General features: G+C 51.2%; 1 protein-coding gene across 11 annotated transcripts in view; it reads left to right on the top strand.

Moving 5' to 3' along the window:
• Cux2 (cut like homeobox 2) overlaps nucleotides 1-24,991 on the top strand; it is a 188,404-nt gene that overhangs the window by 121,914 nt on the left and 41,499 nt on the right. For 6 of the 11 annotated variants that reach the window (XM_031337741.1, XM_031337748.1, XM_031337751.1 and 3 more), the window contains 2 exons: nucleotides 1,128-1,238; nucleotides 4,771-4,818. The exons of 1 other annotated variant lie outside the window; for it this stretch is intronic. In XM_031337741.1, coding sequence (XP_031193601.1) covers nucleotides 1,128-1,238; nucleotides 4,771-4,818 — 159 coding nt within the window. The remainder of the gene's footprint in view (nucleotides 1-1,127; nucleotides 1,239-4,770; nucleotides 4,819-24,991) is intronic. 4 more of the 11 variants (XM_031337744.1, XM_031337746.1, XM_031337747.1 and 1 more) reach the window with 1 other exon arrangement.

Raw genomic sequence — 24,991 nt, 5'->3', positions numbered from 1 at the left:
AATAAATCTGATTGCAGGAATTTATTGCACCACCGGATTTAGGAAATTATGGGTCTTGATTGCTGCAAATATAATCGGGTGATAGATGCAGGAGGGTTCATGGAGTTATTGTCCTGGGGGGTGGGGAGCCCTGTTCAAGTCTGTGCCAGCAGTGCAGGCCACACAAACAGAGCGGTCCTTAGATTATGCAAATGAGTCATGACAACTGCTGCTGAATTGTACTCCTGCGAAAGCCTCCCTGACAGCGAAGGAAGCTTTGAGAGGCATGATCAAGCACATAGATCCCAGCACCAGGCCCCACCATGCACACACACACACACACACACACACACACACACACACACACACACGCACACACAAGTCCATCCTTCTCTCTCTCTCTATCCTTGGTCTGATTCCTGAGTGTGCAGTCAGGCCAGCCCCCATACCCCCAATCCAATCTGTTCCTTTTCAGTCAGCAAGGGTTCTGAGAACCTTCAGTGATTTACCGTGGGGTACACCCGAGGTCAGCATGCTTCTCTTCGGCACCTTCATTTTTCCAAAATTTGCTGGAATTAAAAAGCCATCTATATCTTAAGAGGCGAATTTATGAACCTTTAAGGGAGAATGCGGCAGTTGGAGCTGTGCCCGCCGCTGATGTATGGAAGCTGTCGGCGGCACTCGCAAGCGGGGAAAGTGCCCATACAATATGCCACGCGCTGCTATTTTGACACGCTTTGGAGATGTTTTCTTCAGTTACTGACAGGCTTATGCCATCACTCCTTAGAAATTTAAGAGGTGGGGCTGTGGAGGGGGGAGAAGGAGTGGGGTAGATAAAATGTTCGTTCAACTTTTTCTGGTCCAGCTCCTAAGGACAAAAATGGAAAACCCATAGTGTCCTGGGGACCTTTTGTGTTTGATCCTTTTGTTTTGGTTTGGTTTTTTGTTTCTTAATTTTCCATGCGTGCCAGGAGTCAATATCTCACTCTTTCTCAGCCCTGTAAGTTATGGAAACTTGTTCAGAGCACTGTTGTACAATAATTCAAAAGCAAAGAGACGACGACAAATCTCTCTCTCTCTCTCTCTCTCTCTCTCTCTCTCTTTCTCTCTCTCTCTCTCTCTCTCTCTCTCTCTCTCTCTCGTTCCAGAAAGAGCTTAATTCTGTCTCCTCGGAGCTGTCTCCGCCACAGGAGGAAAGCGGGCATTCTCCTAAACATTTAATTGAAGTCCACCGGGAATTTAAGAAAGATGTACCAGAGGTAGTGCGCCCACCACAGCCACAGCATTGCCTGGGCAGGAAGGCAGCTCCCCGCCCCACCCCCACCCCGCCACCCCATTCAAACTGTATTGTGAAAACTGTAGACATAAGTGACTAACAAGAAAAGAAGCTAATTAGCCACAAAGATAAATCACACCCCTAGCCTGTCGGCTCTGGCAGTGTTGGGGGGAGGGAGGTCCCCAGCACTGACTGGAGTTGCCCCACCCCCGCAAATGCCTCCACCCAGATTCTAGGCCATCTAGGATCTGCAGTCTCACAGTCCTCATCTCGGGTGAACTGGTTGGCATTTGGGGGTGAGGCAATTTGACTTGAAGTCAGGATAATCTTCTGACTGATACTGGGCCTGGGAGACATAGCTAGCTAGGGCTCTGGAAACTGCCCCTTCCTGCCAGTCAGTATCCCTGTCCCTCCCACCCCCACATCAAGGTTCCAGACCCCAGTCTGGGCCTAGAGATGGCAATGGCCAGGCAAAACCCACTCCCTCCCTCTCCCCTGAGGAGCAGACCAGCCCAGACATGTGTCTGCTCTTCCTTGAAGTTGAATGTGAGAATTTTATCCCCTTCCCACCTGCCATCAGGGTCCCTGTTGCTTCTCAAATCAAATGTATATGTATATGTATTTGTATATGTATATGTATATATTGTGTGTGTATACACATAAATATGATTTTAAAATCAATGAGAGTAAACAGAAAGTGGAGGTCTTGAACCTTGCACCACTTTGACAGGGCCAGAACATGCTCAGCGTGGGCAACAGATCCAGGATCCAGCCTTAAGCTCTATCCAGCAGTCATCCTTCTGACAATGACTATCTCAGCTTACGTGTTAGAGTATGCTAGACCATGGAGGGAGGGGTACTGAGTGTGGGCTCCTCCTCTTGGCAGTGGAGGCAGGCAGGCAGACACAGAGGGGCTGAGCCTCACACCTGAAGAATCCATCATGATGTCATAAGCAACCGTGGCTCTTCAGGGCAAAGTGGGGATGAGGGCCCAGCTAGGACTGATCTCTGGGGTAAGTTTAGAGAGAGCTGCAGGAGAAGATGTGTGGGAGAAAGGCAGAATCCTCAACAGGCACAAGTCGGTCTTTCTCAGATGGGGTCACACGTAGCCCAGGCTGGCCTTCAGTTTCTCATCTCCCAAGGGCTGAATTACAGGGATACACTATTACATCCTGTTTATGTGACAACTGGGGTGGAACCCAGGGCCTCGTGCAAACTGAGCCATGTCCCCAGACCTCTCTGCTCTTTTATAGAGACCAGAGCATGTTCTATAAACAGTTTTCTTTCTATAGAGTGCCTCTGGCACTCCCGTCCCTGGGAAGCTGAATCCACTGTAGATCTTCATAGCCTCACACACTTCTGTCTTTCTCTCTGGTCTTCTCTGATCATCTCTCCCATCCCTTCCCCAGCATGATGAACTCGACCTCAACCTTTAGTCTGTATGGGAGCCCTCAGGTGAGAGAGGAAATCCAGGACAGGTTTTCAGCCCCGGAGTCTGCCTTACATAATTTCCAATGCTACATAAAATTATGCAATTACATAATTAGAAGGAATAAATTTCCATTCCTGTTATAGTCACAGCTCTGGAAACTCTCATGTTTGGAGCTCATCCCTCCTGATGGAAGAGTCGTGACAGCTTTATTTAAGAGCATCGTCTGAGGGGTCCGGCCCACCTACTACATGCATCCCACCTGGCTCCCCATAGGAGTATGGTCACAGTCGGGGATGGGTTTTGGCTCAGCTCCTATCCCCTTCCTCTCCTCATGGCTCTCAGAGGTGAACCCCTAACCTCACTTGACTGTAGGGATATAGAAAAAGCCTGTTGAAGGAATCTTCAGACTTGGGCTTGGATTCCAGCTGTATCACCTGCTTGCTGCGTCACCTTAGCGGGGCCAGCACCCTGGGGCCTCAGTATCCCCTATATAAAATCAGGGGACTTGGGGTTTAAAAAGTTTAATGTTGTGTTTGACTCTGGCCAAATGCTTCCTCTGAGGCAGTGGGTCCACCCTGCTTAGCCATCATCCCCAGTGACAACTCCTCTAGTCTGTGCTGTGGTACACGGCCACCTTCTCCTGATGGCGTCTTGCCTCTGTGCATCTAGCCTTGACACCCTGACCTTGAGACTCCCAACTCTGCCATCACTCAGCCTGGCACCCTGGCTCCTGAAACCAAAGCCCTGGACACTACCTGTGTGTCCCTTAAATAGCCACCTTACATCCTAGCAGCAACCACTCTGGGAGGTCCCAGAAACAGAACTCAGTGTGGAAGGTTAGCTGGGATCAGAGCAGGGAGTGTCCCCGTGGTTATGGAGTCTCTTTTACCTCCGTCTGCCCTTCCACGTCCCTGTCTCTCCTCCAATGCCTTTTCCCTCCCACAGGGTTTTCCTTGTGACTTTGAGTGACAGTGGCAGTCTCTGAGGACCCACAGGCTTCAGGGTTGACACCTTGTTACGCTCACCTCTCCTGAGTTCTGGGGAACCCCAAGACTGCCCCTGAGATGGCATAGGAAAATTGGGCCATGTGGGTGTCTAGAGCCGAGCCCCCCTGTGTGCTCAGTGCATTGATGAACCCCTTGGTCAGGGCTTGGCACCACAGAGCTGGTAAACAGCCACGTCCCCAGAATTCACTTCATGCCCCGGTGAGGAGAGACAGGCAGGGAGAGAGGTGATTTTTTTGGGCAAAAGTTAAGATGAAGATTCATGGGAGATAGCCACGTGGAAGGATCAGTCCCATGCTGTGCCTGGAAGGGACTTCCCCTGGGGATTTTGCCCACCTAGTGCTGAGTGTGGAGAATCAGGGCCAGCTCTCCGGCCCCCATTCCCCAGAGTTAGACCATAACATAACATAACATGCCACACATAAGGACAACATGAGCCCCATCTTCCCGGTACTCAGGAGTACTCAAGAGTTCAGGAGTTCAAACCAGCCTGAGCCACATAACAAGACCCTGTCTCAAAATGTTAAGGGCTAGGGCTGGAGAGATGGTTCTTCCAGAGGTCCTGAGTTCAATTCCCAGCAACCACATGGTGGCTCACAACCATCTGTAATGGGATCTGATGATAGTGTACTCACATATATAAGATCAATAAATCTTTTTTAAAAAAAATATTAAAGTCTCAGTGGCAGAGCGTGGCATGCTTGGTTCCATCCCTAGTACCACCAAAAAGAAAATAGATGTGCACTTAGGAAATAGCCTTCCTTGCCTCCCTCTCCAGAATGCTGGGACTTTGAATGCTCTAAATATTACAAGAACAGAACCGTGTGTGTGTGTGTGTGTGTGTGTGTGTGTGTGTTCATATGTGTGTGTTCATGTGTGTGTGTTCATGTGTGTGTGTTCATGTGTGTGTGTGCATACATGCACGCATGTGTGTGTGCACGTGTGTGTGTGTGCACGTGTGTGTGTGTGTGCACTGTGTGGGTGTGGATGTGTATACATGCATGTGCGCGCGCGTGTGAAGGGTTGGGGATGGGCTCGAGACGCTCGCTCTGTGGTAGACCCTCTGCCATCTCTTTCAGGGAATCAGAGTGATGGTAGCTCCAGTGCTGAAAAGCTTCCAAGCTGAGGTAAGAGCCAGTGGCACTGCACTTGGGGAGGTGGGGGTAATGTGCACTGGGCTTCCCTCCTGCAGGCTACGACTCACCTCCCCAGCTCTTCCCCTCCAGTTGAAATCTAAGGTCTGCAGTAGATGAGCCCCCCCCCACTCCCCCGCCCTCGTCCCACTAAGTCAACCTTGTGAATAAGTCCCCGTAGCGATCAACCCACCTAGCACATCTGCCTCCCACCACACTCTGGGTGAAGCAGGCTTCATGGCCTTTGCTACAAGCCCATGTGACAGCGGCTGCCCCCCATCTGCCCATCCACCCCATGGCAGCAGAATGTCCTACCATCTTCTCTGTGATATTAATAACGTGCTTTCACCTGCCTGAGAAGATGCTGCAGCCATGCTGGGCTGAGGAGAGAAACATCTCTAATGCCCCCACAGGCAAGGGCTCCCCCGGATCTCAGAATAGACCCAGTAGCCCCTCTCCCAATAGCCCTGAGGTGGAAGAGAGGGCTCCTTTTCATTCCCCACTCGTCACAGCCGTCTCTTCCTCAGAACCACCTACGTACATAAGTGCAGCTGCGCGTCCATGAATGATGGTGTGGGTGTAGCTTCTCTAATGCCAGGAATCACCCTTTCCCTCTCTGTCCCCTGGGGATGAAGAGACTTCTGGTCCTTCTGTGCTGTTCTGGGGTATGGGTAAAGAGAGAGAATACTGGATAGGTGGATATGCCCGTCTGACACTCTCAGAGTGTCACAGGAATGAGTACTTGGAGTTACTGGCTATGTGACCTTAGGTGAGTTGCTTGACCTCTTCGTGCCTCTTGTGTCCTCATCCGTCAGCTTGGTGATGATTTTCTCTCTGTCATAAGGTTGAGGCTGAGGGAGAAGCAAGGCAAATATGAAGGAAGTATTCAGAACACCGCCTTGGGTGTTAGAAGGCTCGGAAAGCTCGATGTGCTCCCAGCACTTGGAAAGGTAGAGGCCCGCCTAGGCTGTGTGGAGAAACGATCTCTCCCCTTCTCTGTAGAAGAAAGACTTAAATGTTACAAGCTCTCAGTGATAAGAAGACCCGAGGCACAGCCCCATGGATGGTAGGCTTGGAATTCCAGCCCCGGTCCTTCAGCTGTGTGGCCCTGGGGAGGTTCTTCGAGCCCTCTGAACCTCAGCTCTCCTCCTGTTTCCTGCAAAACCTAGCTTACAAATTCCAGAGAAGGAAGCAGCTGGGCAGCCACAGCCATAGCCTGGTGCACAGTTGATATCCCTAAGGACAGGGAAGGAGACAAGTCTTAACTGGAGTTCTTCAAGCAGAGAGCTGGCTTCCCCTGCCAATGCAGGTAGACAGTTGTCTGAGGCAACTCTCTGGCCATGACCCACAGGACTTGACTCTGTTCCCCTGCCTTCCTTATGATCACTGTACTGAGCCACCATGGCTGCAGGTCCCTCCTCACCCCTGTAGGGAGAAGAGCAGCCATGGAACCAAATGAAGGTGACTCTCACAGCGGCTTCATCAGGTCCCATTCCTGCCTTCTAGTCCAGCAGCCTCGGTGTGCACAGTTGGGGTCTCCCCAACCTCACATTAATTGTCTTTCCTGTGGGAGGTATGGTGGGGAGGAAGTGGGCTCTCCCGCCACAAATCAAGGCTTCCTTGATTCCTCAAAGGACAGTTTAGGCCCTCCCATCCTCCCCCACCTCACCCAGGAAAACAAAAGCCAGCCAGTGAAGGTGGCTTCTGGAACCCAGCTTGAAATGGCCAAAGTTTGAACATCCTTGCACAGAGCAAGGGAGCCAGCCCGAAAGGCCCTGCTAATTATAAAAGTTGCTTTTATGAAAGATAATTCAAAGCAATAATTTAGCAAACATAATCAAGCCACGCAGATGGGGCTGCTGATGGATGGATTGTAACGTGCAATTAGCGGCTCTCACAGTTACATGTCATTAACCCTCCACGCGCAAAAATTATTTTCTCATTATTAGTTGAAAAGGTAAAATTAAGCTGACTAGACACTAAAGGAACAAACCACAATTAATTACCTTCATTTATTACAGTCATTATTTTTGCTTGGAGACAGAGAGATGCAAACATCTAAATTAAAAGTTTTGTTTTGGCTAAATCTGAGGTGAGGTGCTTCCAAGCAGTGTGTGCATCAGCCTGGCCCGTAGACCTCAGGACCACAGTAGTGGACCTCCTGCCTCCAGCTTCCTATTCACAGTGTGGCCTGTGGGATGGCCGAAGCCCTTCTGGCTGGCCTGGAGCAGAGACAGTCATCTGAGCCTAACGGGAACACAGCAGTTTGGGGACCAGTAGGTTGACCCCAGTGATGGAACCTATGAGGCTTTAGCGAGTGACTTCATGTGTCTGAGCCACACCATTGAGTTCTGTGTCTAGGGACAATTCCCTGGGACTCTGAGAGCCAGTGAGTTGCTGAGGTGGCAGCCATGTCACTAGTTTACAGCATGGCACTGTGTATCACAGCCTGCACGCTAACAAAGTCCTCCTCCCAGGGACCGAGGGACCTCATGTGACCCATGCCTCAGAGTCCAGGAGAGAGAACCAGGAGAAGATTTGGGCGGCTGGCTAAGTCCACACAGTCATTTACCATTCAGTAAACATTTAGCTGGTCTGGGAAGGTGGTAAAGCCATTTGGGAATGAAAGGATCTAAGTTCGAGCCCCAGAACCCACATTTTAAAAAAAGCTAGGTGTGGTGATTCACTCTTGTAACCCAAGTGCTGAAGAGGAGGCAAAGAAGGAGGAAGAAAATGAGGAGGAAGAGCTAGATAGAGATTTCTGGAGTCACTGACCAAACTACTTGGCACATTCTAGGCCAATGAAAGACCCTGTGTCTCAGGAGCAGCTGAGGAATGACATTCAGAGTTTCTCTCTGGCTCTGTGTGCACACATACCAAAAGCGCGCGCACGCACACACACACACACACATGTGCTTTCACAAACACATGTAATAGACACTCTCAGAGTATCAAAAGCAGTCTGATGTCAGCCTTGGGACATCATCCACCCTGCCCCTCTTGGCATGGAGATAGCAGGCACTTTTGCATTATACTCAAAGACTTCCCCGGGAAGACAGGCCCCTCTCCCATTTAGCCTCTGCAAACATCCCTGGATGGTACTCTCTTTGTGTCAGACTCCTGTGAAGTTGGAGAAAGCCGAGAACTGGTGAGAAATGGTCCCTAGCCTTGGGAAAGTCCAGAGCACCAAGTTCTTCTCCCATGGAGAAGTTGTCCTGCAGGGGACCTGGTGTTGCCAGACTCAATAGTGTTGTCCAATGATGGCCATGGCCATCCATACTGACCTATCTGTCTGCATGGGTCCTTAAGTAACCCTGTGGAGCCATGACTCTGTGTCTCTGTCTTTCAAACCTGGGCCTACTGTCACAAGAGCCCAAAGTGGCAGTGATATGGGGCCAGTGATACGGTGGCCCTTAGCTTCTATGGTAGTTTCACTTCCTGACGTGTTCTGCTGGCCAACATACTCCCTGCTGGGAGAAACAGATCACAATGCTACCCAGAGAAGCAAGGCCAGGAGCCGATGGCTGAGCTCTGTTGGCTGTGAGTCCAGAATCACTCACTACCTGTGACTTCCAAAGAGACACTAAGAAGAGCCCAGGCATGCTGCTGAACTGTGAGTGATCATGCTCAGGGGTGGCTTAGAAGCATGGTTACTCCAAAGATAAAAGGAGACCCCACATTTGCTGTGAGCCTCCCCTCCCCTCTCCTCCCTTCTTCCTGCTTAGTCCTACCCAGCCCCAGCCCCTTTGGCAAAGTTGATTCTTCTCGCCGTAGCCAAGCCTACAGGTCTCTCTGTGCACAGGACCACAGGTTTCTCCTCCCTGGCTCCAGAGAATGGTGCCAGGTAGTTGTGGTAGATACAGAGATTCCGCTGCCGTCAGAGACCCTGGTGAGACATCTGCTGTCGGGAGCTCAGGAATTCTCCCTTTGAGTGTCTTCTCATGGGTGAGTGGCTAAGGGAGTTTGGAACAGGCCTGAAATCCCTCCTGGGACAAAAGGCAGATTGAGGGGAGCACCTGGGTCTTGCTGTGGCCACTGTTGTACACTGAGCCTCACATATGACATATCCAACCCTGGCTGAGTCACTCTCTCTGCGCCGCCGTCTGAAAGACAGGTGGTGACGGCTGGCCATGTACATTTTGGGCACTGCCTGGTTGCCAATGTAATGAGTCATGATGTGTTGTCTTCCATGGCTTTCTAGAACCTTCTCTGTAGACTTTGTCCAAGCAGACATACCCAGCGGTCTACCTCGGTGCTTCCACTTGCGGACGCTGAGACGCCCCCTTTCCTCTGCTTGTGTCACACACTACCATTGTGATGGCTGCTCGGGCCAGCAGGTTATAGGCTCAATGTGAGCAAACCAAGACTCTCAGAGTATACCTTCTAATGAGCTCACTGTTGCCGCTTGACACATGGCTAGGCGTGGCTCAGAGGTGGGTAGGTGCTGTCTGTCTCATAGATGGTACCCATGGCCACTTTGACTGTTAAGTTTGTTACAATTGACCCAATTACGGAGGGTCTGTGATTAACCCTAGTAGGGAAACTGAGGCTCAGAGAGGCAAGGCAGTAACTGGTGTATATCAAGGGTCCAAGTCTAGAACTGAGGTGGGGAAAGAATAGAGAGAACCTGAGTGTTGGGGCCCGGGTGGCTGCACAGGCTGCCTCTACTTAGTATTACATGGAGGATGCCATAGAGTCAAAATTCAAGGTTGCGAGGCACTTGACTGTCTGACCAGGCCCCCTCTGCCCTCAGACAGGCCTAGCCTGGTTCCTGCTGTCCCAGGGAATTGGCATTCTCTGTTCCTTCTTATTGAGTGTGCTTCCCTGTGTCCTGTGTCTCACGCAAGTTAAATCCAAGAACCCCAGGGGCAGGGTAGTCACTGGACGCTTAGCCAGCAAGACGTGGCTTTATACCTCTTACAGGGCTGGGGTGCCAGAGTGCTCCAGCCTTGGGGCTGCCATAGTGTGGACAATGACGGTAGGTGGGGGGCCACAGGGGCTTTAGAGCAGAGGCAGGACCAGCTCCATCTCACATCTCAAGGGGACTCTGTGGGTGCCATTCACCTGACTTCAAAGATAGCAGAGCCTGTGGGAGCTGCTGGCCCCCACCTGCCTGTGGCTGTCACCTGCCAGCGGCCTCCTGCTCTACCCTGCCTTCTCTTACCCTTTACCCGGGGACTTAATTCCAGGTCTCTTCCTTTCCTTCCGCTGTCCAAGCCATCTTCTTCTTCCCTAGGCTCATCTCTGTGGCTCTCCCAGCACGGGTTGACCATCCCCTCGGGCCCCACATATAGTCCTAATGAACAGACGAGGCCAGGAAAACCTGTCCCTTGAGCATTGGGACCTCCCTCCAACCTGGGGGGACAGGTAACAGGGCAAGCCTGGGCTGTGGAGCTGATTGACAAGGAGTTTCATTCCAGCGTGGCTTTCCTTGGCCATGTGACCTTGAGTGAGTCATTTAATTTATCTGGGTCTCTGTCCCTCCCCATTAAAAGATTTTTTTAATTTACATTTATTTGATATGTATGTATATATACATGCATGTATGTTTGTGTATGCACGTGCATTACAACACATGTGTGCAGATCAAGGGACAGTTTGAAGAGGTTGTGGGTCCTGGAGATTAAGCTCAGGCTTGGTGGCAAGTGTCTGTACCCACTGGCCTCTGCTTTAAAGATCCTATTCGTGCTCATGGGGAGCTCAGTAAGCGGGTACTGATGGAAGGAGAGTTGAGGACAGGAGGCTGGCACTTGTGGCCTCCCACAAGTCCTGTGTGGAAGGCACCACTCACCCATTTCTCAGGTGAGCTCAGTGAGGCTCAGCCGTGACCTGTAAGACCTGACTCAGGCTGGGACCAGTAAGGTCTTGTGACTTAATATGGCAAGTGAGGTAGAGCCTAGACTCTACTCTTCTGTAGGTCTTAACATGCTCAGAGAGGGCAAAGCACTTGCCCAGGCCCACACAGCCCTCTACCCATAGCACTGAGGCTGGGAACTATGGATCCTACAAATCCTCCACTTGGAAAGCTAACTGCATGCTCAGCATACAGGGGGAACTGAGAGGTGCTGAGAAGGCCAAGCTGGGGAGCCCAGAAGATACACAGAAGTGGGATTTTAATTTGGGGCCTGGTTATGTGATAACTGAGCACTCAATCCTGTTCTTAGAGTGTCCCCAGCAGCGAGAGTCAGTACAAACAGCCAGCCCATGACCTCCCTGCTGTCGGCACCCCCCTCTCTGGTGCTGTCACTAGCCTGTCCCCCTACCTGTCCTGCCAGCTGGGGTGAGGCTCCCTCAAACACACAGGTCTGTCTGGATCTGCAATTAACCCATCAAAGCATCCTTGGATTGCGATGCTGAGTTACAACCAAATTAAGAACCCGCAGCCTTCCTCTTTGATTCACGCTCTCTGCCTTATCAAGTAAATTATTAATGCTCCTGTCCCCGAATTAAGCAGATACTTGCAGCCATTCCGGGTCCTTCTCATTAGAAATAACATCATCTAAAGAAGGGTATTGATTGCTTTTTTTTTTTAATCTTGGAATCATGGACGTGAAGCACATATTTACATGGCATTTCCTTTAACTCGCCTTCCCGTGCTTTATTTTTATGTTATCGATCGCTTTTTGACACGAATTGCTTTTTGGCCTTGTGTGTATGTTGTAAGCTTTCCTATCCAGCAAAGGAATGGGCTGGACCCGGCCAAGAAGAGCGATGGCTCTGGCCGTGTGGCAGGAACAGTCGCGCCTTTAACAGCAATTAGTCTACCGGCTGCCCAGACGCTCATGTATGAAAATCTACAAGGCTTTTAATAGACTGAGCTCTGGGGCCGGGTGGGCCTGGCGCCGGGCAGACGAGGCTGCCGGAGGTGTGTTCATTGTGAGCTGCCTCCGGGTCAGACAGGGATGGGTGTGCTGTGGGAACTCCTGGAAACACCTACCCCTGCAAGGGATGTGCGGCCCAGCACATAGTCACACATTCAGCTGCTCAGTCGATGATTGAAGGCCTACTGTGTTCTAGGCAGGGTGCTAAGGGCTGGAGGTACGCGCAAGAGTTCAGATTCTTCCCAGGCCTAGTGCCTTGGATGGAGGAGAGTGGGTACAAATCCGTGTCATACAGACCTGAATTCTTTTGGTGGCCCTGCTTGTGGCTGTGTTCCTAAATGAGCCTCAGTTTCCCTGGCTATACAATGGGGAAATGAACACAGCATCTGCCCCTCAGGGAGATGGGGAAGATTCATCAAAATAATGATGCTTGGGACCTGATTCTTCAGCCTGTGGCCCACTGGGTTCTACATCCCTCCCCTAATGTCCCTAGAGCAGAATGTTCTAGACTCACAGCCAGTTTCCCTATGAACTCTCAAGATGGGGCTTTATGACTTTTCCCCATTGCCCACAGTGGCTCTCAACACCATTGTAAGGAAGCCCCTTCTTTTCCTTATTCTATCAGACCTCATTCGGCAAACATTGACTTGGCACTTGCTGTATACCAAGTGAGGAGCCAGCTACAGCGTATACATGTGTAGGTGCACGTGTGTGAGCATGCAGGTACACACGTATGAACATGTATGTAGAGAGCCTTCCTGGGATCTGGAGCTTACCAGCCTGTAAGTGAGCATCCGAGGGCTGCCTGGCTCCATCTCCCCTGCACTGGGATTCTGACTGTGTGCTGCCTGCTCTTCTTATTTTTATTTTTTAGATGTCGGCTCCTGACATTAAGCTCAGATCCTCATGTCACTGCCTGAGCCTTCTTCTCCGTCCCTGAAGTCACTCCTCCTTCCCCTGCAGCAATGTGGCCTCCTGGGAGGCAGGTGCCAGCAATGTGCACTGAGGTTTCTGTGCCAAGGAGGGGTAGGGAAAGACTAAACAGGTCCATGGGCCCTACTGTGTGCAAACCCCGCTGGGGACCATGGGGATACCACAGGATACCAGATGCAGCCTCTGTGCTCAGATTTCCCAATGTCCAACAAGGAGACTAAGACCCCATTGTGACAGATAACCTGAGGAAACCAGGGAGGAAAGATTCTTTGAGCTCAGGGCTTCATTCATTCACTCATTCACACATTCATTCATTCATTCATTCATCTGCAGGGCAGGTATTCCCAGGTGCTTGCTGTACAACAGGCATTCTTGCAGTGCAGGAACAAGTAAGACTCGGGATTCTGGTTCCCCCATGACACCCAAAGCCAGCAGAGACAGAGCTTAATCCCAACTCCTGGAACAGAGCAGGAGACCCTGGGACATGGAGACCAAGAGGGGCAGGCTTGCACGTCCCATGGCCTTGCTGTCCCACCTAGATCTGGTTCTCCGCCATCTGGGAAGTTGTGGGACATTCTAGAGAATCCTCTCATAGGGACCATGCAGTTTCTTCTACAGATAAGGGTACGGAGGCATGGAGAGGCTGAGAGTGGAGGAGTCAGGACTCGAACCCAGGTCTGTTAGTGTTGGTCAGAGCAGTGGCACCTGCAACAGCAATTGTGTGTACATGTGATCTCAGTGATATCTTTTCCTAGGCAGTTGCAGGAGAGGGTGCTGTGTTCAGCTGTGTGCCTCAGAGCCCCCTGGGGACCAGCGTCACCTGTCACCCTGGTGTCACCAATCTCAGCTGCTTCATGACTGAGAGAGACTGAAGCAACTGTATCACTTCTGTCCCTGAGGGAAGAAAGCCACTGGGGTCAGGAGAGCCAGGGACTTCTGTCAGCCCAGTCTACTGTGGGGTAGTGGCTGAGGGACAGAGCACTTCTCTGCTGCTGGGGGAAGCCTGGTGCCCTAGAATAAGTCTCGAGGGGTGACAAGGAACCTGCTAGGCCAGGAAGTGGCAATTCAGTAGGAGACTGCTGGGCACAGTGGTTCTGCTCTGTGCTGGGCCATGAGGAAAAGGAGCCAAAGCCGCCATTGGCAGTCCCCAAGGTTCTTCAAGACAAATGCAAACAAACACTAGAATCCTGCCATCCAACCAGCCAAGGAGGGGCTGGTTTAGGCCGGCAGTCGGGGAGGGCTTTGTGGAGGAGGTGAGGTCCTAAAAGGGACCTATCTGTAGAGGTGGGATTTGATGGCAGAAGCACTGACCTTAGCCTTGGCCTCAGCAATCCAGGTTTATGAGCCTAAATTCAGTTCCTGGTCAGGTGACCTTGGGCGGGTCATTCCTGAGCCTCTGTGTCCTTGTCAGCCCACTGGTATGTGGGGTTTGTGGTAAGGACTGAGATGATCTGTACACGGTGCCCATATGGAAGCTGAAGTGAGATTTGTCTCTGGATGGGCGGCTTGTGACTCGGGATGGGAAATGAGGGCAAGACATGTTCGTTCGGGCAGCACAGTGAAGACCTGAATGTGGACTGACAAGCTGCGCCTTATATGTGGGCCTGGGACGGTGATGGAGGGACAGTGCTGAGCCCTTCCAGGGGCTGCCGACCCTGTGGGTTCCTGGGCTAGAGCCATCGATGATGTCATCAGCAGTCGGGGTGGTCTCTGCTCAGAACATATCTGGCCCTCTTTGAAACTGTTCTGGGCAGTTAATGGTATAACACCAAGGAGAGACAGGGTGAGCTGTGAGGACTGGGCAGTGGTAGGTGTGCCTCAGTTTGCCCAAGTCAGCCTGGGCAGATGGCTCTGCATGAATCTGTGTCTGGTTCTGTTAGTCCAGAGAGGTCTCCCGACTGCAGGCCGCAGCCCATGGTCCCTGGCTCAGAAGGGCCCATGGCATGGTGACACACATGCCATCTCAGTACGTAGGATGCTGGGAAGGGCGATCACTACTTTAGCCAGCCTGTGCTACACAGTAAGACCCTGGGTCATTGTGAGTCAAGGGAAGGAAAGACTCTCTGTGCCCTGCTCCACCCCTCTCCGGAGTCCCAAAATATTCACTCACTTTGAATTTTGTGATTCTTCTCTTTCATGATTACCAAGGCCTAGGTTCTGTCCAAAGTACCCACACTGGGTGCAGTGGCACAGGCCTGCCACCGCATTCCTTGGGAGACAGAGGCAGAAGAGGCAGTTCAGGGTCATCCTTGGCTACATAATAAGTTTAAAGCTAGCCTGGACTGTGAGACCCTGTCTCCATAATATTTGTTTTGATTGTCTAGAACCCTTCTTCAGCATCCAAGGCTACCCAGGACAGAGAGGGGTGGTGATGCCAGGCTACCCAGGACAGAGAGGGTGGTGATGCCAGGCTACCCAGGACAGAGGGGTTGGTGATGCCAGGCTACCCAGGACAGAGGGGGTAGTGATGCCAGGCTACCCAGGACAGAGAGGGGTGGTGATGCCAGGCTTCTGAGACTTCACACATTTCCTTTTCTTCCCTCAACTATATAAGTAAATGCCCACATGTCCTGCAAGGATCCACCCACACACGTGTCCCGCAAGGATCCACCCACACATGTGTCCTGCAAGGATTCACCCACATGCCTTGGTGGGGCATTTTCTGGCTGGCTGGCTTGAATGACACGTGACTTGTTCTTTGCCTGTTACTCCTGAGAACCTCAGGATCAGCCCCTCTGCCTCTCTCTAGGGCTGATAGTGTACAGCAACACACACACACATGCACACACACACACACACCATTACAACCCTCTGACAGCTTCCAGCAATTGGAATGAAATCCAGATGCCTAAACATCCGTTTGAGACTTTGTACCACCCCCCTCCAACGACTGCCCTCTTTGTGTCCTCCCCTTCCTTTTTTCAAAGTCTTCCTTGATTGCCCACCCCCACCTCAGGACCTTTGCACATGCTTTCCCTGCATTACCCCATTGCTGGACATTTTGCCCACTACATGCAAAGCTCTCAGCTTAGGCACTGTAAGGTTCTGGATCATTGCTGACCTCTGCCTGAGAGAGTGTCCCCACCTATCACCCACAGCATCTCAGTGACAACCAGAAACAGGTGAGGCATCACCAGGCGTCCCTGACACCTGTGGCTCCTGCAGAGTCTGATCACATGTCACTCCTATGGAGAACTGCCAAGACTACTCCTCCCTTTGATGGTCCTTTTTACGAGGCTCTGCATGCGTGTGTACATGAGTGTGTGTGTTACCTTGCACACACACACATACACACGCACACACATACCTCTAGACTGCTCTGCTCCCCCATGGTCCCCACTCCCCAGGAGCTGGAGAGGTACTAATGAAGCAAGCATTGATTGACATGTGATACGATTGGCAAGCGTGGTTCTCAGGGTTTCTGTCCCAGGCAGCACTCTGGGTGCTCTGCGGCTCCCAATTCATTATTCCCCGTGACCTACGTGTGAGCTGGGGACTGTCTTTGCCAACATTTTACAATACCAGCAAGAGATAAGCACGGGGGGCTAATGACCTGCCCAAAGCCACACAGCTGCTTCTAATTGGCAGCCATAGCCTTTAACCATGATTTATTGAGCACTTACTATGTGCCAGGTCTTGAGGGATACAATATAGAACAGAAGAATCCTAGATTACACACACACACACACACATGTGCACACACATATGGAAAAATGGCTCCTTTTTAAGACACCAAGATTCCCCAGACGTTAAACAGGGTCACACAGCCAGCTGGTGGCTCGGACCTTCTTCTTCCAGGCCTTGTATGTTTCCCACTTCATATCCTAGCCACAGAGCAGGGACACTCTAACAATCTAACCAGTCAATTATAATAATATTTTTCTCTCCAGATGTTTAAAAGGAGCGAGAGGGTTGGCACGCTAAGGTATAATCATGGCTCAGAGCCTGAGCTGACATTAGTTATTAATTAGGCCATTATGCATTCCATGGTGATAATTGCTTTGCGGTGGAGTCACCAAGCATGAAACGGACCCAGCAAAGGAATGCAATCTATCAGTTCTTGGATCCTCAGCGTAGTGTAGTCGCTCACCTTGAGCTGGCACCTCAGCAGGAAACAAAAAGAAATTAATGGTGCCAGTGAGAGACAAGAGCAAGCCAGACCCTTCCCTCATCCCAGCCTGGCCCCGGAGACAGCACTGAAACCAAGTGAAAACAGCCATTTGTCTTGAGGGCATCTTTTCCTGTCTTCTCTTCCCAAGCTTGTCATGTGTGGGGAGACGATGCTGCTGTCTCCTCCACCTCTGCTCTTGGCGGGGGCGGGGCTGGGTGAGCCAGGGACAGACTTTCTGCCTGAGGGCGCTCCCTCTACCCAGGTTCCAACCCTGGCCTCGGTGGATGGGAATCGCACCACCCCATATCTGCTCTGACCTGGGGTGGGAGGTAGACACAGGCGGAGTCCAGTCTTAGCACAGGAAACAGAGATGAGGGTGAGCATGCACACCGAGACCCATCTGATGGCAGCCGTCACATTTACAAGGGTACCCAGCATTTGCTAGATGCACCCATTGCTGTTTGGTTTCTTGGTGGTTGGTCCTGTGCTGCCCATTTTACAGATGGCTGGGATGATCTGGCTCTGGGCCCACAGCTGCTGGTGTAGCTGGGATTCGAAGCCAGGATCCTGAGAGGTGAGAATGCAGAGGTGGGCTCCCAGAGAGCAAGACAGAGTAAACGCAACCTTCCAGAACCAAAACAGCCATCTTCCCACCTGGGACAAGATGAGGCCAACTTCCTCAGCTTCCAGGTGCCTCTGGATGGACCAGGTTTGCCTCAGCTGAGAAGCATCAGTCACCGAGGTCTGAGGTCAGACCTCCCCCCAATCATTGAGGTCTGAGGTCAGACCTTCCCCCAAGGTAACAGATGCCCCAATCCAACCAGCTGCAGAACAGAAGTCAAACTCAGCACAAACATGGTAGCCCAGGTTACCTCAGGGAGCAAGGAAGCCCACAGAGCAGGGCCTGGTCCTCAGCCTTGTATCGATTGTGTCTGCCTGGCATAGAAGCTCCTGACCAGTTGGATGAGCATCTTTGATGAACTCCTCCCTGTTCCTCCTTCCAGCCTTGCTGTGGGTGTCACTCCCTGAAGGAAACAAAGGGGGACACTGTTAGCAAAGAGTGACAGGCACAATCCATCTCAGGGGCCAGAGAGCTGTGACAGGGAGTGGATGTCATCCGGCCCCCACAGAAACACTTGGACGCAGAGAGGTGGTTGGACGCAGCCACCCTGGTGACCTGTCAAGAGTTAGTTCAGGCTCATGAGAGGCTAAAACAGAAGGATCACTGGGGGTTCAAGGCCAGCCAGAGGCTGGAGAGATGGCTCAGCTTAGCTCTCGAAAAGGACCTGGGTTCAGTTCCCGGCATCCACATCAGACAGCTCACAACTGCCTGTAACTCCAGCTCCAGGGGATCTGACACGTTCTTCTGGCCTGTGTAAGCTGGACTCACATACATGCACATACAAAACCCACATACCAAGGTGCCCCATGCCAATGACCGCAAGCTCATTTCCAAACAAGATGGCACTGCAGACTAGACAAGGCATCCCTACACTTGCTCTGTCTCCCGGCTTCTCTAAGCCAAGGTCCCATCCCCGGCTAACCCCCAGACACTCCCTCTGTTGCTCTGACATGTCCCTGGCACCTTAGACTCAGCCTTGCACTGTATTGCATGGTAATCGGTCTCAGAACCATACTCCTCGAAGCAGGAAGAAGGGATTTCTGTGTCTGAAGCTGTCCCATCAGGCTACCAGGTGGGGACATCCTGTTTTGGGGGCAGCAGGGAGGAGACTGTCTCCCCTCCATGTGCTTCATTCTCTGGCTGGCTGCAGACATCATCATTCATCATTTAGGCAAATATTTATTGGGCTTCTCCTACAAGCCAGATGCTGTTCTGAGCACTGAGTGAAACATCTACCTAGATTGCGGATCAATGTGGCCTGCTGGGTTTTGAGGCTCACTTACTGCTGGGGCACCCTCTGCCCGTTTCTCACCCCATCAGTCCAAACCAGATATAGGGCTGTTCTTTTGTTCCTTTGGTTTGATACAGGGTTTCAGGTAGCCCAGGCTAGCATGAACTCCTGATCTTTCTGCCTCCACTTCCTATGTCCTGGGGTGTGCCCCGTCATGCCCAACCAAGACTGTCAACAGCCCAGTGACTGTTCTAAGGCACAACAGCAATTAAGTAGCTAGGGACTGAAACAGCTGAGCACCTTCTAGATGGAGGTGGGAGCAGACTCTGGGATGAATTCCAAGCTCACTGCCTGCCCTTATAAATAAAGTTTTATTAGAACCCAGCCTCCTGTGCATATGGTTGCCACCATTCTTACAGGATATGGGCAGGGCTGAGCAGCTGTGACAGAGACCATAGTATAGGCCAAAGCGCTTAAAGGATTTACTCTGGCTAGAGCCGGGCACCTCCTCTGTGCCCCATCCAGCTAAGGCTCCCTCAGGACTTCCTTAGCCACTCAGAAGAGACTTCCCAAAGGCCACCACTATATTTAAAATCCCAGGAAGGACGGCACTTTGATGACATTTGCGTGGCCGCCATTCCTTAAAGGGCATGCATGTTCCTTTAGCTTTGCTCTTCTAGGCTGGCATTTTGGAAAATGCGCCACAGTGGCCTTGAGAGGAGGAAGCATTACCTGGAGTCCCCCATTGCCAGCTTCCAAGGGTTGGCCCACTGTGTGTGTTGCTAAAAAAACCATGAGATCACTAGGCTAGCGTGGGCAGGTAGACGTGATATAGAGTCCCCTGAGGGACAGCCCAAGGATCAGAGCAGGCTGGAGATTCTTGCCATCCCTGACTCTGTGCCCTCACCCTTGTCTCCACATTCTGGCAACTTCCACCTCTCGGATGCCAACCTCTAAGTCACCCTTGTAGTCCTTTGGCCAGAAATTCTAAGTGCTGCCTACACCTTGCCCAATGTTACCATACTTAACAGTGCCAGGGCTCTGGAGTTAAATGCTTGCCCAGCATGTGCAGAGGCTCTGGGTTGCACTCCCAGCACCATAAGAGAAGAAAGAGCAAATAAAGCCTGACTTTTAACTGCTAGTGTCATACACGTCCCCTGAGGCTTGGTGTCCCTGTGCTCAAACGGGAAAACTGAGGTATTCAGGCAGATCAGAGGCAGTTGCTGATTTTCCTCAGCCATCCACCTCCTGGCATGCACTTCACGGAGGCTGGCCAGGCTCCGCAGCTCTCCCTCACACTGAGGGAGCTCCGAGAATCACCAGCTGCACCTCACAGTGGAGATAGCTGGCAATATGGAGAGACTACATGGAGACCACACCACTGGAGTTCAGATCTCAGTAGCTCAGAGCTGATTCTAAAACCCAGAGGGCCCTTCCTCAAATCCCTAGGTCTTTATTAGGCACCTGCTGTGTGCATCCCCTGTACTTTGTCCTGACCTTCCTCTCCTCAGCCAGTCACCCTTCCACCTCACCAGGACTTGGCTTGCATGGAGTAGTCTGGGTGCTCAGTGGGATGGGAGGACAGGGCCTGGCTTTCCCGGGTCAGGGATGAGGTAGTAGAGGGCTTGCTGTGGCTTGGGGAGACAACCAGCTGGATGTGTGAAATACCCAGTGAAACAAGGCAAAGGTTCTTCCTGGGTTCCAGCCCTTTGTCACCTAGCTGCACCTTTGGGGATATGGGCTATACAGGAACAGTGACCTTGAGGGGAGTGTGGGGACATGGACCTGAGGTTGACAGGACTCTAGGGCAGGTGCAAGGGGGGGGGGGCTGGGGCTGGGACACTTCAGATTGTGGCCAGTCTGAACAGATGGTTCCAGGTGGCCACTGTCTATGGAAGCGTGGGCCCGATCCTCCGACTCCCTAGAGAAGATGGCAGTTTGGCAGTCTTCTGGTTTTAAAATCCTGGATCCCTCTAGATGCACATATTTACATATTCCAGTCCGTTATGGGGTGTCATTTACATACCACAGTCAAATGTGCAAATCCGGAGTGTCTGGCTTGATGGATTCTGACAGCTCCAATATTTTTTAAACACTGGCGTATCCAAGAAAATAGGCTTGCAGGGCGGCTCCAGCCCACTCTTGACGGCCTTTCTCAGCTATCACGTGCCACATGACCCACGACTGCACATGTGCAGCATCCACAGGTCACGGCCTGGCCTTGGGATGATGCAGATGATAACTTAAGGTCACAGTCTACAGCAGCAGCATGGGTTCTGGGGCCCCAGTTCGAGTCCCCCTTCTGCTACCTGCTGTGTGTTTTTTTCACTGCTTGCTCCACCTCTCTGAATCCTGGTTCTTGCTGTTGTTAACGTGGGGAATATGATGGTGACCTCACAGGACTTTGGTCCAGGTTGAGGAGGTTCATATGGCGACGACGAGGCCTTAGCAAAACTTCAGATGCATGGTAAAATCTTGAGACGTGGTCTTTCAGAGCTTTTTTTTCAGAGTAGTTTGAGGCTGAAAGACCAAGGCTTCAAAGTCTCCACACATCCCCATGGCCTGGCTGTAAGCTTTGTGCAGCCTGCCATGGCCACATTGGTGAGCCCCTGAGCTATATGGCACTGTGTAGCACAGTGGGCTTTGATAATTCCATGACACCAGGGAAACCTATCTCGATCTTCTGAAGGACAGACAGTGGAAGCAAACATTCAACATGGAAGCCATCATCACCCGCTTAGGCTGCTAGGAGGTCACCACAAATTCCAGCCCCTGTTCCCTGCCACACAGCCAGTTCTGCATCTGTGGTCTCCTACAATCTTAGCCCTCCTGTGTGGCTTGAAGCCACTGTCTCAGCCTCTCTGGACCGCTCACACAGGAAGCAGCTCTCACCCAGGGCTGCCTCTGCTCCTTGGTGACAGCTATCTGAATTTACCCTTCTGGAGTAAGGTCATGTAAGGTGCACCAGGGGTGCAAGAAAAGTCACACTCCAAGTGGCCACTTTAGCTATTCTGGTGGCAAGGCCAGCAGGCCACGTGCCAGTCAGCACAGAGTCACCTTCACCTAGCCAAGGGCACTCAGACAGGACCTCAGGTCTTCTCAGAACTCTGGATGAGGACTCCTGGTCCATCCTTGGCCACACCCTCACAAAGCCAGAAGCCATCCCACCCTCCTCTCCAGACACAGCCCTGAGGAATTCCTGGCTTCCCCCAGCCTAGAGCCAGTTTCTTTTTTTCCTTCTCTTTCTCTCTCTTCCCTTCCTTCTTTCTTTCTTCCTTCCTTTCTTTCTTTCCCCTTTTCTACCCTCAAAGCAAATTTATTTGTAAGATACTGCCTCTTTTATGCCGGCAGCCCTCAGCCGAGAAGTGAAATCGTGTATTTCGCTGCTAAAAAAAGCCCCAGCTTATACAATTTTAACAATAGAAAAGTGATCTTTGCGCTCCAGTGCGCGGAGGCTTGGAGGAAAACCGGCAGCGTTCAGGTGGCTGGCACATTACAAATGAGCGGCTCTCCTTTGTTTTGAGTGACAGGCAATTTAAATGCAGCCTTATATGGAGGCCAGGGTTGGATGGTTTGTTTTTTTTTTTTTTTTTTTTTTTTTTACTACCCGAGAATTGGGAGGGGGCAAAAATGGTGGGGGGAGCAAGGAGAACTGGTGATGAGAAGTCCAGCTTGAGCTGTTTAATTAGGAAATCAGGAGTTTCCGATTGGAGTAATTGGTAATTACTCCATAGCTAATAGTAGTCATAGCCTGTCCTGCTGAGCTACATGAGGGTAGGCCCTGCTGAGTCCCCAGAGCCTGGCACAAGCAAATTAGGGGCCACACTGTGTCACTTGAAAAAGTGTTCTTAGCACCAACATCTGAAAACAGGGCCCTCTACTTTACTTTTAACCTGGGGCTAAGAACAAATATGGTAATAAAATTTCTGGTGGTTCCTCCTGCCCCAGCGGACGTCCCCCTCAGCCTTTGTGTCAGGCCTGGTGACAGTGACACATGGCAGAAGGGGCACGCGTGCAGAAAGGAGTGCGCACTGTCTGCTTGGGTGATTAGAATTAATGCACCCGAGCCAGGAAAAGCATCGAGAACCTGGGAGACTGGGTCAGTGGTTAGAGAACGCTTTCCGTACGAGAAGCATGGGGAGTTCAAACTCCTAGCGCTCATGTAAAATCCAGGTGTGGAGGCAAAGACTGGAGGAGCCCAAATTTGCCCGGTTTTAAACCCCAGCATGCAAGCAGCAGAGAGACCCTGTGGCATAGATCTCTTTTTCTCCTGATTTAACTGCTGCCTTGCTGCCAGGATCCTGTCAGGTTCCTGCACAGCACGGCAGGCCAAGCTATTGCAGTTTCTAATGTTGAGTGTGTGGCTGGCCACTGCTGACTCTCTGTCACCTGTGTGGCCTCTAGATGGCTGCTGTCACAAGCTCAGTCTGGATCCATCACTCCTACCCATCTTTGTGACCAGGCATAGCCATATGGATGTGCCCATTGCAGGGTCTGTCCCTGCTGCCCTGCTCAGTCCTCGAAATCTGAAAGCTACCACGGACAGACAGTGCATGAAAGAATGGCCCTGGCTGTGTGCTAATAAAACTTTATTTACAGAAACAAATGAAGGGCAGGATTTGGCCTACAGCCTGTAAAGGGGGGGGGGGGTGTTTGCACTTTTCTAGAAGCTATATTACATTTTTAAAAAATAAGAAACCAATGGATTTAATTTTAATAATAGCTGTGGTTTCACTTAATCCGTCCTCAGCAATGTCATGTCGACAAGCAGTAGATATAAAATGATTATTGGGGACTTTTTCATCTCCTTTTCTGTGCTAAGAGCTAGAAACTCCCCTTTTCTTACCACTCATCCAAGTGTTGAATAGCCATGGTATATATTTTTTTACATGTGTTTATTTGTATGTGAGGGAGACACACGTGTTCCACAGAGTACATGGAGAGATCACGGGACACCTGGCAGGAGTCAGGTCTTTCCTTCTACTATGTGGGTGCAGGAAATCAAACTCAGGACAGCAGGCTCCATGGTGAGTGCCTCTAGCCACTGAGCCATCCCACCAGTGTTGGAATGGCCACTGTTGAGTGGCCAATGGTGTGGAATGTAGTGAGTATGATGGACAGCTCAGCTCTCAGGGGGCATTATACAAAGATGGTCATAGATATAAGGACACCACTAGAAACTGGTGGGCACCTTGACAGGAGAGTAGGGGGTCCCATTGGTGAGGCCAGGGTAGCTGCAGAGAACTCGGCCAGCTATTGTCCCCTCTCCCGCTTCTATGAGTTATAAGAATGTTCCCAACGCCCTTCTAAAAACCTCAGCCAAGACCCTGTTCAGCATCGATGATGAGAACCAGAGGGTCTGATGTTTTTTATATATTCTCCGTCTCGGGACGGAGCAACATTGTTGCTTCTTGTGGCCATCATTAGCTACATGTCAGCAAAGCCGCAGCCTCTAGCCTCACGAAGCTGCAGTACCCTGGGAAGATAGCAGTATCCAGAAGGGTCAAAATGAGCACCCCTTTGCCTGGGGCTCTTGCCTTCCTAGGAACAAAGGGTCCCAAAAAGGGTCCCAGTTTGTTCGCCCACATAGACAATGGCAGAGGTAACGCAGTGACTTGCCTTAGTGACATGTCTTTGAAGACAGATGTTCACAAACAGGAGTACGTAGTTTGCCTCCACATGTTATTGTCATTGACGTCCTCCTGGGGATACTCCTAAATTCGCTGCTTCCCAACACTTCCAAGCACCACTTACTTCTTTTGCTTGGAATGGTCTGTCTCTGAGGGATGGCAAATCTACCTGCATTGGGTGACTCCATTTTCATATGCTTCCTGCCCTTTTCCTTCCCCGGCACACTTCCCTTCTCAGGGAAAGATGGAGATTCACCAAGTTCCACCACCAAACTGAGTCAGCTTTTGCTGATCCACACACACCCACCAGCCCTGCCCCCACCAATGCTTTTCCTTCCAAACATTTAGTGCTTGTAACAAGTCATGGGGGCTGAGGGAGAGGGCGGGAGAGGATTGCCTTGAGTTTCATGTTCCCGCTGGTTTCTGGCGATTCTTAGTCCTAAGCACTGGACATATGACGGGGACTCTTGGGAAATGTCGGTTGAGTGAATTATAAAAAGTTATCACCTGGAAGGTCGGAGACCAGGGTCTGTTCTTAGAACACTGAAGTGAAACTGCTGTATTCAGTGACCTTTTAAATCCTTGTTTCCACACTGGCCTCGACATTCTCTCTACTTCTCTAAATAACTCCTATTTCGAAAGGCCTCCACAGACCCCCTCTGTCAGATAGAACCCTAATGATCACAGATAGAACCTGACGCTTTCCGGTAACCACATCTTTAAATGGCAGAAAGCAACTACACATCGTCACTCCAGAGTGTAGTTCTGTTTGTTTTTAAATGGCAGTGAGCTATGCTGTCTTTTTTTTTTTTTTTTTTT

Source organism: Mastomys coucha, unplaced genomic scaffold, assembly GCF_008632895.1.
Source record: "Mastomys coucha isolate ucsf_1 unplaced genomic scaffold, UCSF_Mcou_1 pScaffold22, whole genome shotgun sequence".
NCBI lineage: Eukaryota > Metazoa > Chordata > Mammalia > Rodentia > Muridae > Mastomys > Mastomys coucha.
The sequence above is the reverse complement of the archived record's forward strand: the minus strand, read 5'-3'. Positions and strand labels throughout refer to the sequence as shown.